The 14,006-nt window shown below is 36.9% G+C and overlaps 1 protein-coding gene across 1 annotated transcript; it reads left to right on the forward strand.

Annotated features, from left to right (window-relative positions):
- The first annotated feature begins 10,026 nt into the window (after positions 1–10,026).
- Positions 10,027–13,246, forward strand: LOC140892880 (probable mediator of RNA polymerase II transcription subunit 26b). The gene is made up of 9 exons (XM_073301916.1): positions 10,027–10,725; positions 10,992–11,060; positions 11,142–11,224; positions 11,693–11,748; positions 11,824–11,948; positions 12,058–12,085; positions 12,209–12,600; positions 12,691–12,781; positions 13,099–13,246. The coding sequence occupies exons 1-9, from the start codon at positions 10,267–10,269 to the stop codon at positions 13,215–13,217; spliced, it is 1,422 nt and encodes a 473-aa protein (XP_073158017.1). The 5' UTR covers positions 10,027–10,266; the 3' UTR covers positions 13,218–13,246.
- Positions 13,247–14,006: the final 760 nt, after the last annotated feature.

Below are 14,006 nucleotides of genomic sequence, written 5' to 3' on the forward strand. Positions count from 1 at the left end.
TGGCATCTAGTTCCTCGACCGGAAAATCAAAATGTGATTGGAACTAGATGGGTGTTTCGTAACAAGCTCGATGAACATGGCACTGTTGTGCGTAACAAAGCTCGACTTGTTGCACAAGGATTCAGACAAGAAGAAGGCATAGACTTTGAGGAATCCTTCGCGCCAGTTGCAAGACTAGAAGCAATCCACATCTTTCTTGCCTATGCAGCTTTCAAGGACTTTAAAGTTTATCAAATGGATGTCAAGTTTGCATTCCTCAATGGTCTACTTCAAGAAGAGGTGTACGTTGAACAACCACCAGGTTTTGTCAATCCTACTCATCCTCAATATATCTATAAACTTGACAAAGCCCTCTATGGATTAAAACAAGCACCGCGTGCATGGTATGATACATTACTAAAATTTTTACTGGAACATGATTTCCAAATTGGAACGGTCGATAAGACCTTGTTTAAATTTGTAAAAGGTGATCATGTGTTACTAGTACAAATTTATGTTGATGACATTATATTTGGGTCAACTAACCCCAAGTTGTGCTCAAAGTTCTCTAAGATGATACAGGAGAAATTTGAAATGAGCATGATGGGCGAGCTCAATTTCTTTCTTGGATTGCAAGTGAAGCAACTTGAAACTGGAATATTTATCAATCAATCCAAGTATGCCAAGGAATTGGTAAAGAAGTTTGGAATGGAACAGTGCTCAACTGTATCTACCCCCATGAGTAAATCAATCAAGCTTGATAAAGATGAAGGGGGAATCCCGGTCGAGGTAACAATGTATCGAGGCCTTATTGGCTCATTGCTTTATTTGACTGCCAGTCGACCGGATATCATGTATTCAGTTTGTGTATGTGCTAGATTTCAAGCAGCACCTAAGCAATCTCATTTCATTGCCGCCAAACGAATAATTAAATATATTAAAGGAACTACTAATGTGGGTCTTTGGTATCCCAAAGATTCAAATCTTAATCTTATTGGCTATTCAGATGCAGATTATGCAGGTTGTAGAATTGATCGCAAAAGTACAAGTGGCACATGTCAATTCCTTGGAGATAGACTAATTTCGTGGTCAAGTAAGAAGCAGACATCAATTGCTACTTCAACCGCCGAAGCAGAATACCTTGCTGCTGGCAGCTGTTGTGCTCAAATACTCTGGATTCAACAGCAGCTTAATGATTATGGAATCCGGTCGAGTGAAGCTCCAATCTACTGTGACAATACAAGTGCCATAGCCATCACTCACAATCCAGTGATGCACTCTAGGACAAAGCACATTGATGTCAGGCATCACTTTATCCGAGATCATGTCTTAAAGAAAGAAATCAGGCTGGAATACATCTCTACCGATCAGCAAGCAGCAGACATATTCACCAAGCCTTTACCGGACGCTAAGTTTTCATATTTTCGAAATATTCTTGGCTTAGTAGATCTAAGTTAGTATGCATGTTTTTAGGGGGAATGATTGCTAGTATGACGTTAATATCTTAGCTGTTACATTGCCATAAATGTTGGCATATCATCCGCCTTTAGCTAGTCTCTGACAGGCTCCGTACTAGCAGCTTTGTGCTTTGAACCAAATGACATTAATTGGGCGCGGTGATTATACTCTTCAAAACTTTTTGAATTTCAAAAATACTTTTCATGACGTCACCCTATGGCCCATAGGTTCCTATATATACTTCTTTACACTCGTATATCAACCTTTCACCGTTGCTAAAGCTTTCATATTGCATTAAAAGTTCTATCGTATTACTATCAAGCTTTTGCCTACTCTCTGCTCGAGTTCTTATCTACAGCTATCATGTCGATCCAGAAGACTTGCCTTGCAATCAACTTTGATTCCGTTATTGAGGCAAATAATGCAGGAATCACTGAGGTCTTCACCATGCTTGAAGCCTCTGGACTGAAGAAGTTTTTGGGAAGCAGCGCCATCTGCGATCTGCCTGTCTTGAAGGAGTTCTTTGCAACCGCTCAAATCGAGCATGGGACTGTCAAATGCTTGATCCGGACAGACCTACTCCTTCAATCAAAAGTTCTTCGCCAGCACATTTGATCTGCCCTCCAGGGGTTTGACAAAATGCGCGGATCTTCCCGATGGTAACTGCTCATACTGGTTGAAGGAATTCTCAACCACTGATGCTCCGATCAAACTGCCGGCTCAGAAGACATCTCTTAAAGCTCCATTCAGGCTATTGACCAACATTGTGGCCAAGAATTTTCTTGCCAAGGCTGGATCATACGACAAGGTGACGATGGAGAAATTCCAATACATGGCTTGTATCGCCTCCAAAATCAACATCAACTGGTCAGACATATTGTTCACTACTTTATGTGAAATGATCAGGGGAAAAGGACAATCCGAGGGATTTGCTCTGCAAATTTGCCACATCTTGAGCGTCCTTGGAGTAGACTTCTCCAAGACTGAGCCTCTGCATCCCACCAAATGGCTCAACAAGTCTACAATTTTCAAGTTTCTGAACAAGAAAAAGGTTGCGGTCGACACTCTGCCTTCAACCGCAAGTGTTGTTGCTGTCACTCAACCGCTTTCAACAGTCCCGGTAGCGGCCAAACCAGCCCATACCAAGAAATCTGCCAAGCGTCAACTTATCATAGAGTCTGACTCTGAAAAAGAATCACGTGAGAACGTTCCACTGATTCAAGCCTTCAGCAAATCATCTCCTTCTATCTCCAAAGCAGCTGTGCCATCCACGCCTGCAGGCGAGAAGAAGAGGCAGCACAAGAAGTTAAAGTCCCTTTCTGGACTTGCTCCTACCGTTCCAACACCAATTCTGCCAACGGTCGAGACTACTACCATTACTGCTACTACTGCTCCACGTCCTACCAAGGGTGTGATAATCAGGGAAGGTGCCTCATCAACTCCAAAGGTCACTCTCGCTGATCCCAAGGACAAAGGGAAAGGTGTGATGATCTACTCACCTAAGGCTCAACCAGCAGCTACTGTAGAGCTCAACTTGATCATCTCTCACGTTCTCCGCACTGTCAAGCGTCACCTACAGCGCTTTGACAGATGGCATCATTCCCGTACTCACCTGACGCTTGCTCAAATATTTCCTAAGTGGAAAGCTCTGAACGTTATTGAGCAGAAGATGCTTCTCTTTGCTGACACTGAAGACATCATGGAGGCTCTGGGAAGAAGACAGCTCATCGACTTGAAGCTTCGGGGAAGCCTGTTATCTCTGTTTATTAATGAGCGTGTCAAGAACTTCAAATCCAAGAGTCCTACCGCCGCCGATGACTTTGTGATTTTGACTGGACTACAGAATAGTCTACGTCAAATCACTCAACTACTTCAGCACTTCCAAGCTCTTAACAACGTAACGACGAAAGCTTCAGCAGCTTGTTTACAGGCTTATGGACTGGAAGCACAGGTGATGATGAAGACTTTTCTTACTCAAGATCAGGGTGAAGAAGAAGTCTCTGCTATTACTCTTTCAGATGGGATTCTGACCGGTCTCATCACTGCTGACCTGTTTCAGTCATCCGCTCTAGGATCGATTGTGGGAGCATCTTCATCGGTCGACCCCGCCTCAACCGCAGTCCAAGCAGTAATTCAACCGGAAGCAGCTGTGACTGCTCACTCATCTCCAGCAGTGACCGCTCATACCTCTCCCAGTCGTCTACAAGATTCTTTTGAAGTGATTGAACAAGAAATTCCTGTCACCTCTGTGACAGAGGCTCCTTGCAGCAGTGAAGCACTAGTGCCCCCAACAGAGATACCAAGCACTATTGTATCACTTGCACCTCCAGAACAGCCAGTGACTGATGCTGACCCAGCACTTCAACCGTCTCCAGCTACTGAAAAGTTTGTGGAAGATCTCCTAAAGGATGAACCGAGTGCTGATCCTGCTACTCCACCAACCATCTTGGCTGCAGTCGAGACCCCTACATCTCCAACTGTACCACTATTGGAAGGTCCATCAGCTAGCTCACCAGCCAGATCACCAGCACCACATCATCTTGATTCTGGCCCGGTTTCACCAAGAAATGACACACAGAGTCAAATGCTTCAGACTGATGACTCATTAATTGAAGCCATGGCAGCAGCTCTGGATCACACATTGATAAATAGGCTTCATGAGCTCATGCAAACAGTTCGATCCTTTTCACAAGACATCACAAACACATCCTCATGGGTTGAAAATTCACGCCAGACGATGATTCAGCATTTTGAGACCGTGTCTCGAGACCTTGCTCATCTGTCCAAAGAGATCACTGCCCATCATCGCACTCAAATCAAAACGCTCTCTACCGTCTCCGAACAAGTTGTCAGATCCGAAAACCGCCTTCATAGGCAGTTGAATGATCGGATGGACACTATGCAAGCTACTCTACTTGCTCAACTAGATGCAAAAATTGATACTATGCAAGCCTGCCTTGGCACTCAACTCACTGAGATCATCCTTCGACTCAACCAAGGTGATGCCAAAAAGGGGGAAGAAGAGCAACGAAGAGCAGCAGAGGCAAGAAGACGTGAAGAAGAATCCAGAAGAAAGGAAGAAGCCGACAGAAGAAGAAGAGAAGGCGATAGGTCAGGAGGAGCCAGTTGGTTCAAAAGATGAACAACTTGTCTCTTCTTTACTTATCGCAGCTGTATCTCATTTTGTTTTTCTTCAGTAGGTGTAATAAGAATGCTTATTGTAATTAATGAAATTCATTCTCTCAATGAAGTTCATTTTAATGCTTTCATATTGTTTTTGGAGCACTTAAGTTTTGTCATCACCAAAAAGGGGGAAATTGTTGAATCCGACATTTTGGTGATAACAAACAACAACTCATTGTATAGGAATGTGCTACCAATCTTTTGTATTTCAGGAATCTACTACAACTCCTACCGCAACCGTCTAAACCCTTCAAGTTATCTACCGGAAGCTTGTCAACCGCCTTTGTCTCTCGACCGGTTGCAGTCACAAGCCTATCGACTGGATATTCAAACCAGCAGAGGATAAATCTATCTACCGGTAGAATGCCAACTGCTTATCAAGATATCTCAAGACAAGTACTTGTGACAAGACGTTCATTGCAAAATATTTTATCAAAAAGCAGAACCGGCGTATCAGAAGATCTGTTGACTCTTGCATCGAGACAACAGGTTGCACTAAAATGGCAAAAACGCAGAATGGCTACAGATAAAGCATTCGACCGTTTATACCAGTTTTGGACCCTGGAAGTTGTCTGCATTTAAAGAAGTGTACGATTTTCATGCAGAATCATCAATGCATTTATGAAGCATTAAATGTGCATTCAATGCAGCATCAGAACGTTCAAAAATAAAGACGTTGATGATTGACCTATATAAAGGGAAGATTGCTCAAGAAGTAAAGTGAGGAAGATAAGCAACACGAAAAATCTTAATCAACTCAATCACTTGAATACTATCAGAAGTCCTCATCTGATATACTGAAACAATACTTGAGCACACTTACAAGATCATTCACTTGCTGCTCAAATAAACCCTCGCCTACAGTTTACATATCTGATCTTCAAAGATCATCCTAGGGTTTCCAAGCCTCTCGACCGCTCTGCAGTTTGAGAAGCTCAACCGGACTGTATTCATTATTGAAGAGACTTGAAGCTACTCTGAGAGCTTCCACCAGTCTGATAAGAACTGAGAATCTTATCTGTGTAATCTAGGAGTTTCGGATTAGGCATTGGATAAGTCCTAAGTCTGAAGTGGGTGTATTGCAAGACGTTGTAATAACCAAAGTATTCTAGTGAATTCCTTCCTAAGTGGAAGAAGGGGAGACGTAGAAGGATTAAGCCTTCGAACTTCCATAAATCGTCCCTTAGTCTTTACTGCATATTCATCTTATATATTGCTCATACATCGTGTTATAACTTGACTTTGCATCACTAAAACCTTTGAACTATTTCCGCACTATTTAAGTTGTTCAAACCGTTTTAAAAGTTGAGAAAACAGATTAAGTGAACTAAACTTCACTTGATCATTTTGAAAAGAAAGAAGATAAGTTTCAGAGTGTATTCACCCCCCCCCCCCCCCCTCTACCCTCTGAACCGATCCCAACATTATTATTATTATTTATTCAATCAAACCCAAAAAAAACAAATGTCAAATTTAAATCTGTAAATTTAAAAAAAGCAAGCATTCGATTACAAACATGATTACAACGTAACTTTTAAAATTACAAAATTATCTGACATGCACTAATAAAAATAGGATCTCGTTGCAGGCACAAATTAGATCATATATTAGGTTACTAAATACATTTGAAATTACAAAATTATCCTAAATACATTTTTGAAAGAGTTTTTTTTATTTTTTTTAAATGTAGGGATGAATTTATGATTTCAAATATAATTTGTAACCGAATTTGTAATTTTCATTGTATATTCCAAATTTTCCACCAAAAGATTTTTTCATCGAGATAATTTTATGATATCGATAAATTGTAACGGAATATGTATAATAATTTTTATGAAACTCAAATACAAAGTTTTTTGAAACTAATTAACGGATTACAATTATGAAAGAGCCTAAGAGCTAAAATGAAAATCCTTATTTGAAATTGGTAGCTCCGTCATCGTTGCACCCCGTCGTTACCTAATATACGGCCCCCCAAATTTACAATCTTGGATCCGCCCCTGACAGTAGCTACCGGCGCCTGTTCTTGTTGGATAAGCCGGCCTTCATGTGCTCTAATTTTAATGACGTTTTCTCCATTTTCTATTTTAATTTTGTATCCTAAAACTTTTTAAAAACTAGTGGGTTCCGCGTAAATTCTTGCGGACACCCTTTGCTCTAATTGTCACAGGTGCGTGAATTTAGCACGACCCAAATAAAATTGAGTCGCCAAGTATCTATCCGATGCAACAGTCTCGGTGCCTGCCTAATCGTTCCAAATTACTCAACGCCACTTTTATGCATCAAATCTAATTAATGATTTAGTTATTAAAACAATCTTTTTAAGCCTTTATCGTATTATTATTTATTCAATCAAACCCAAAAAGACAAAAGTCAAATTTAAATCTATAAATTAAAAAAAAGCAAGTATTAGATTACAAAAACGATTACAACGTAATTTTTAAAATTACAAAATTATCTGACATGTACTAATAAAAATAGGATCATGTAGCAGGCAAAAATTAGATCACACATTAGGTTATTAAATGCATATGAAATTACAAAAATACATTTTTGAAAGAGTTTTTTTTTTAAAAAATAAAATGTAGGGATGAATTTATGATTTCAAATATAATTTGTAACCGAATTTGTAATTTTCATTGTATATTCAAAATTTTTCACGAAAAAAGATTTCTTCATCGAGATAATTTTATGATATGGATAAATTGTAAATAATAATATTTATGAATTTTGTAAGCAGCATCACAAATATTTGTTGCAGCATACGTACGCAAAGAACTGAAACCGCCCCGTTATCTTTGTGCACATCACCTGCCCAATTTCTTCATATTTTTCAAACTTTTAAGCCCACAGAAAATATTCCTTCTTCTATCCAAGCGATACATTCCCTCTCCATATAAGGTTCTCTCTCATTCGGGAAATAGACTTTCTTTAGACTGTGTTCTTTTCTTTTTCTTGGGATTTGTCGGAGTTTTTTAATCTTGAAGTGAAATATATACATGAAAATCCCTGAAAAATTTAAGATGCCCGAAGCACAAAGTTCAAAACCCAGAGAATTTTATTCCGTGAGATTGCAAAGATCATTATATGGGTTGAAACAATCAAACCGAATGTGGTATAATTGGCTTAGTGAGCACTTGATGAAAAAAGTATATGTAAATGATCCAATATGCCCTTGTGTTTTCATAAAAAAACAACATCCGGATGTGTAATTATTGTTGTATATGTTGATGATTTAAACATCATTGGAACGAATAAGGAAATTCAAGAAGTTATGATGTACATGAATGAAGAATTCGAAATGAAGGATCTTGGAAAAACCAAGTATTGTATGAGTTTGCAAATAGAACAAAAAGAATGTGGAATTTTTGTTCACCAGACAAATTATACAGAAAAAGGTCCTTAAACGTTTTAATATGGATAAATCAAATCCATTAAGTACTCCAATGTTTATTAGATCAATAAATATAGAAAAGGATCCATTCCATCCATGTGAAGATGATGAAGTTATTCTTGGTCCAGAAGTACCATATCTAAGTGTCATTGGTGCACTTATGTATCTTGCAAATTGCACTAGACCTGATATATCTTTTGCTGTAAATTTATTGGCAAGATTCAGTTCATATCCAACAAAGAGGCACTGGAATGAAATTAAACATATATTTCGTTATTTACGAGGAATGACAGATTTGAGACTTTTGTACTCAAGAGATACCAATCAAAGTATCATTGGTTATGCTGATGCTGGATACTTATCAGTGTTGTTCACATTTATTCATTTTATTTTATTTTTGACAGATTGACATGCCTAACCTGTCACCTACAATTGTATGGGATGAGGTTTTTTTTTGGGCCCGCCGAATTGTCCCATTTGATGATGGATGGACGGAGGACCCATTTGATACTCTTATTAGAAATATTTTGCCTTAACATAGAATTTTGGGCTCGGGAGGAATTCACATATTTTTGCCCAATATCAAATCCTTCAATTCCTAATAATAGAAATTTTTGAACGATTGAGACTTTAAAATTTGGATTTTCTAGTCGGCTAAATATTATTCCTTAGCCAGATCTACTTATTATATGTTGTCACAGTTGGATATAGCAAATTATATTTAGTTTGGACACCGGAAAATTCGCTGCAACTAGATATGGTTAACACACTAAACCAATCTAGATCCGATCTAAATTCGATTCAATTAATCCAAAAATATTATAATCGTGTCGATCTAAAAATAGATTCGAAACCATTTAAAGCAGATCCATCAAAATACGATAACTAGGTTAAAACCGTTTCCACACCGCTATATTATATAGCATGCACGCTACATATATAAATAAATAATTCATAAATAAATTAAAAAATTACTAAAGACTTATATATGATTTCTTTAGACACATTTTAATAAAATATTTTCAAAATGGTGAAAACTGATTTTATTCGAGCGTAATCCAATTTTCGATTTTGTATCAAGTTATAGTTATAATCTGGTAAATCTAAAACCGATACAATAAGATATGACATCGGATTGGTTCAATATTTCGAATTTAAAAATGGAAAATATTTTAAAATTTATTATTATTGTAATGACGTTTTCTCCATTTTCTATTTTAATTTTGTATCCTAAAACTTTTTAAAAGCTAGTGGGTTCCGCGTAAATTCTTGCGGACACCCTTTGCTCTAATTGTCACAGGTGCGTGAATTTAGCACGGCCCAAATAAAATCGAGTCGCCAAGTATCTATCCGATGCAACAGTCTCGGTGCCTGCCTAATCGTTCTAAATTACTCAACGCCACTTTTATGCATCAAATCTAATTAATGATTTAATTATTAAAACAATCTTTTAAGCCTTTATCGTATTATTATTTATTCAATCAAACCCAAAAAGACAAATGTCAAATTTAAATCTATAAATTTAAAAAAATGCAATCATTCGATTACAAACACGATTACAAAGTAACTTTTAAAATTACAAAATTATCTGACATGCACTAATAAAAATAGGATCATGTAGCAGGCACAAATTAGATCACACATTAGGTTATTAAATGCATATGAAATTACAAAAATACATTTTTGAAAGAGTTTTTTTTAAAAAAATAAAATGTAGGGATGAATTTATGATTTCAAATATAATTTGTAACCGAATTTGTAATTTTCATTGTATATTTCACGAAAAGATTTCTTCATCAAGATAATTTTATGATATGGATAAATTGTAAATAATAATATTTATGAATTTTGTAAGCAGCATCACAAATATTTGTCGCAGCATACGTACGCAAAGAACTGAAACCGCCCTGTTATATTTGTGCACATCACCTGCCAATTTCTTCATATTTTTCAAACTTTTAAGCCCACAGAAAATATTCCTTCTTCTATCCAAGCGATACATTCGCTCTCCATATAAGGTTCTCTCTCATTCGGGAAATAGACTTTCTTTAGACTGTGTTCTTTTCTTTTTCTTGGGATTTGTCGGAGTTTTTTAATCTTGAAGTGAAGAATTTAAATTTACATGCAGAACCCAACTTCTTGAAAGAGATTGAATTCGGACGCCTTATCTTTGATCAAGAAATCCATTTTCTTTATCTGGGTAGTCGAAGAAACGCTAGCTTGGAACTGAATCTAATCGTCGAATTCTGACCATGGGCGATGCATCAGTGAGTCTCGATACATGGAGGGATTTTTTCAGAAGTTCAAATTCTGATATCTTTAATGTGATCGAGCATGCAATAATGGTTGCCGCCTGCGATTACCCTTACGACTTCAAATTGAAGAGGGATCGAATCGCTGAGATGTTATTCGTGAGTCAAATGACCAAGTGTTCTGGCTGTGATAGGACTGAACCTTCTGTTATAAATTGTGGTGGTGTGGAGAACAATAATAAAAGTAGGACTGGTACGGAGGAAAGCAAGGCGAACAATAATGGATGTGGTGATGAATTTGATGAAAGTCGAAGAAGGGCGGTGAAGGCGAGTTGGAATTGTGACAACAATTGGAGTTTCGGAGATGCTGAAGCATTGACTGATGAAATTGATGAAGAATTTAAGGTTTTTGATGAGGTTTTGAGGATCAAAGAAATTTTGGGTAATAAGGATGAAGAGGTTGGTTTGTTTCTGTGTTCATTATGGTTCAATCTATGTTGTATTAAATATTGCTAAAAACTTGGTATTTTTATCTACCAGATTGAGGTCTACTTTTGTTGATGTTTTCTCGGTTGAACTGACGAATGGGATTCTTTTACTTGTTTTTGTTTTTTTTTATTTGGTTTATGTAGATGTTCTTTGTATAATTGTTGCTTACTACTTTAGCTATTGCCTGTGTTTGTTTTAGTTATGGTTTTGATTGTTGCCTTGTTTTTCTTGACCAGCCGGTGGAGTTATTGTTTGATTCATTGAGGCGGCTTCAACTTATGCATATCTCCTTAGAGACACTAAAGGTTCGACCGGAATCCTTGTTTAGGATTATATTCTTCTGCGACATTTTGTTCTTAATCTTGTTTCAAATGATCTCATCTCAGGTTACTCACATTGGAAAGTCTGTTAAGGTTCTGCAAAAGCATGCTTCCAAGGATATTCAGAATCTTGTTGCGGCATTAATGGAGTATGAACTGTCTTCTATCGCCTAATTATGATACTATCGGTTTTGTTTCTCCTTGGAGTATAGTTTGTTTTGGAGTACTAAAGAGAAAGAACCTAATCATACTGATACGTGTCAAAATACATTGCATTACTATATATCTCTTACCTTGTATGTTAGATGGCGGCAGAGCCAAAAGACTGAAAGAGTAGTGGAGAGGAGTGAAACTAGAAGTTGAAATATTTTGAGAAAGTGAAACTATACTTCGTTGTATATAGAATGCGAGAGGAGCCGTCCTCTGCCAACTCAACTTTGGTTCCCCCACTTTTGTTTGTTCCTTTTATGCCATACCACAATACCCCATTTTGAGTCTATAGTTATTACTGATATTTCGAATAGTGGCTACGTTGGTGAACTAACAATCTAGAATGTTTTTCTGGCGCATTTAAAGCTGTTAATGAACGTTTGTTCCTTTTCTGTTTGAAAATTCAGGGAATGGAGAATTATGATTGATGCATGGATGAAAGCTACAACAGCCATTACAAGAAGTTAGTCATAAAGATTTTCTGATTATGAACTAAAATTTGTGTTTCTTAATTGTGAATAATGGATTATTTTCTTAGGTGGAGAAGCCGAAACGGAATCAGTTAAAATGACCGCTGAAGAAGAAGAAGAGGGAGGGCTTCCGTCTCCTCCGCTAGATGAAGGAGCTTTCTTTACTACTACTGCTTCAATGGAGCTGTCAAAGGTGTCATATCTCCTCATTTTGCTGTTAAAGTTCTGCAATTTGTGACTTTTCTGATTTCATGACATGGTTAACTTATTTGTTTTTTTCTATCTTTTCATGATTGGTGAAGTTCTTTGATGGCATGGATGATGATGGAAGTGAGTTTCTTTCTCCCTTTTAACGCTTCATATGTTATGTTATATTTTGGCTATTCGGTTCTTTTAATAAGAATTGCCCTTTTGAAAACGAATAAAGATTCATGCTCTTGGTTACGGTTTCAGACCTTGGAAACAGTGGGGCCTTCAACAAGAACCAAGAAAATAGCAGAGAGCTGTCCCTTGAGAAGACGGACATTCCGAAGTTGAAGCTCAAGGATCCCGGTAATTCAAGCATTCCTCCGACTAGCAGGAAGGTTGAAAAGAAAGAAAATCAGGAAGCTACATTGAAGAAACAAATGCTTGAACCAAATAGGCCTCAAAATGGTGAATGTCCACTAGCCAAACCAAAACCACACTGTACTGAATCTCGACTAGATGGGCGAAAGCCTCCGAGCAATCAATCTAGGCCCATGAAACCAAAACCAGCGCTGCAGCCGAGGGTTGAGAGTAACATCAAGATTCAGCAGAAATCAGACACAGGCACAATTCAGAAAAAACCAATGCCTCCCAAACAGGTGAGTTGTGCAAGTACAAGAGATATCAATGTGAACCTGTACGTTGGCTCAATTACTATCTCATGTCTCCAAGTTTTCTTGTATCTGCAGAAGTTGGATTTTAACAACGAGGCTTTGGTTCAGATGAAATTAGAGGTGGCAAAAAGAAAGCTACAAGAGTGTTATCAAGCAGTCGAAAATGGTTAGTTTGCCTACTTCCTATTGTTTAGCACTTGTTGTATATATTATTACATCGTGTCACGCCTCGGAGCATAAGCCATACAGGAACAAGGCCGTAAACAAGACTCTATGCAGTGAATCCTGATAACGAATGCTTTGCATTTTTCGTTGTCTTGGAAAATTATTGACCCAACTTACAATATAGGTCTATTACACTTTAAGACCTTCTTTCACAAAGCAGGATAAGGTTCTATATATATAGAGAGAAACTTGTACATATGTCATATGATCTATCATTAAACTCTTTCATCTAATATTAATCATCACACATCTCAACAGCCAAGAAGCGGAGAACAATACAAGTGGTGGAGCTTCACGATCTTCCCAAAAAGAGTTTTGCGCCGAGGAATAATCAGCACATGAAGGCCGGCTTATCCAACAAGAACAGGCGCCGGTAGCTACTGTCAGGGGCGGATCCAAGATTGTAAATTTGGGGTGCCGTATATTAGGTAACGATGGGGTGCAACGATGACGGAGCTACCAATTTCAAATGAGGATTTTCATTTTAGCTCTTAGGATCTTCATTTTCGCTCTTTCATAATTGTAATCCGTTAATTAGTTACAAAAAACATTGTATTTGAGTTTGATAAATATAAAGAGGAAAAAATTTGAGAACCAAAAACACGAACCTTGTGCAAATGTAAAAAGAAATGATGATCTCATAATCGATAAATATATATTGGAGTATGAATAAATACATAAATAAGACACACATATGTATAATTGTTTTTTGTATAGCAATAAAGTTTTTTAAATTTCAAGGACCAAGGAGATCCACCACAATTAGCGAAATCAAATTTTAAATAAATAAAATTGTATTATTTTTTTTGTAAATTTACACTTTATTTTAAAATTTAATTTAAAATCCAGAAAATATTGTTATTTTTACTAATTTTCTAGATCTTTTTCAATACAAAAATAATAATTAAAAATAAAATTTTAGAAATCTAGGTTTCGATTTATGAGGAATGTTTACGCTTAAATTCTAGTACAATAAGCGTATTAAATTAAGTACAAATGTACAATAGGCCTATTAAACCATTTAAAAATAATAATAAAATTAAAAATGAAGGATTTAAACATTTTAAATAATAATAAATAAAATTGAAAATGAAGTACAATAGACCTATTAAACCATTTTAAAATAATAAATAAAATTTTATTTAAAAAATAATAATAATAAATAA

Source organism: Henckelia pumila, chromosome 3, assembly GCF_033568475.1.
Source record: "Henckelia pumila isolate YLH828 chromosome 3, ASM3356847v2, whole genome shotgun sequence".
Taxonomy (NCBI): Eukaryota; Viridiplantae; Streptophyta; class Magnoliopsida; order Lamiales; family Gesneriaceae; genus Henckelia; species Henckelia pumila.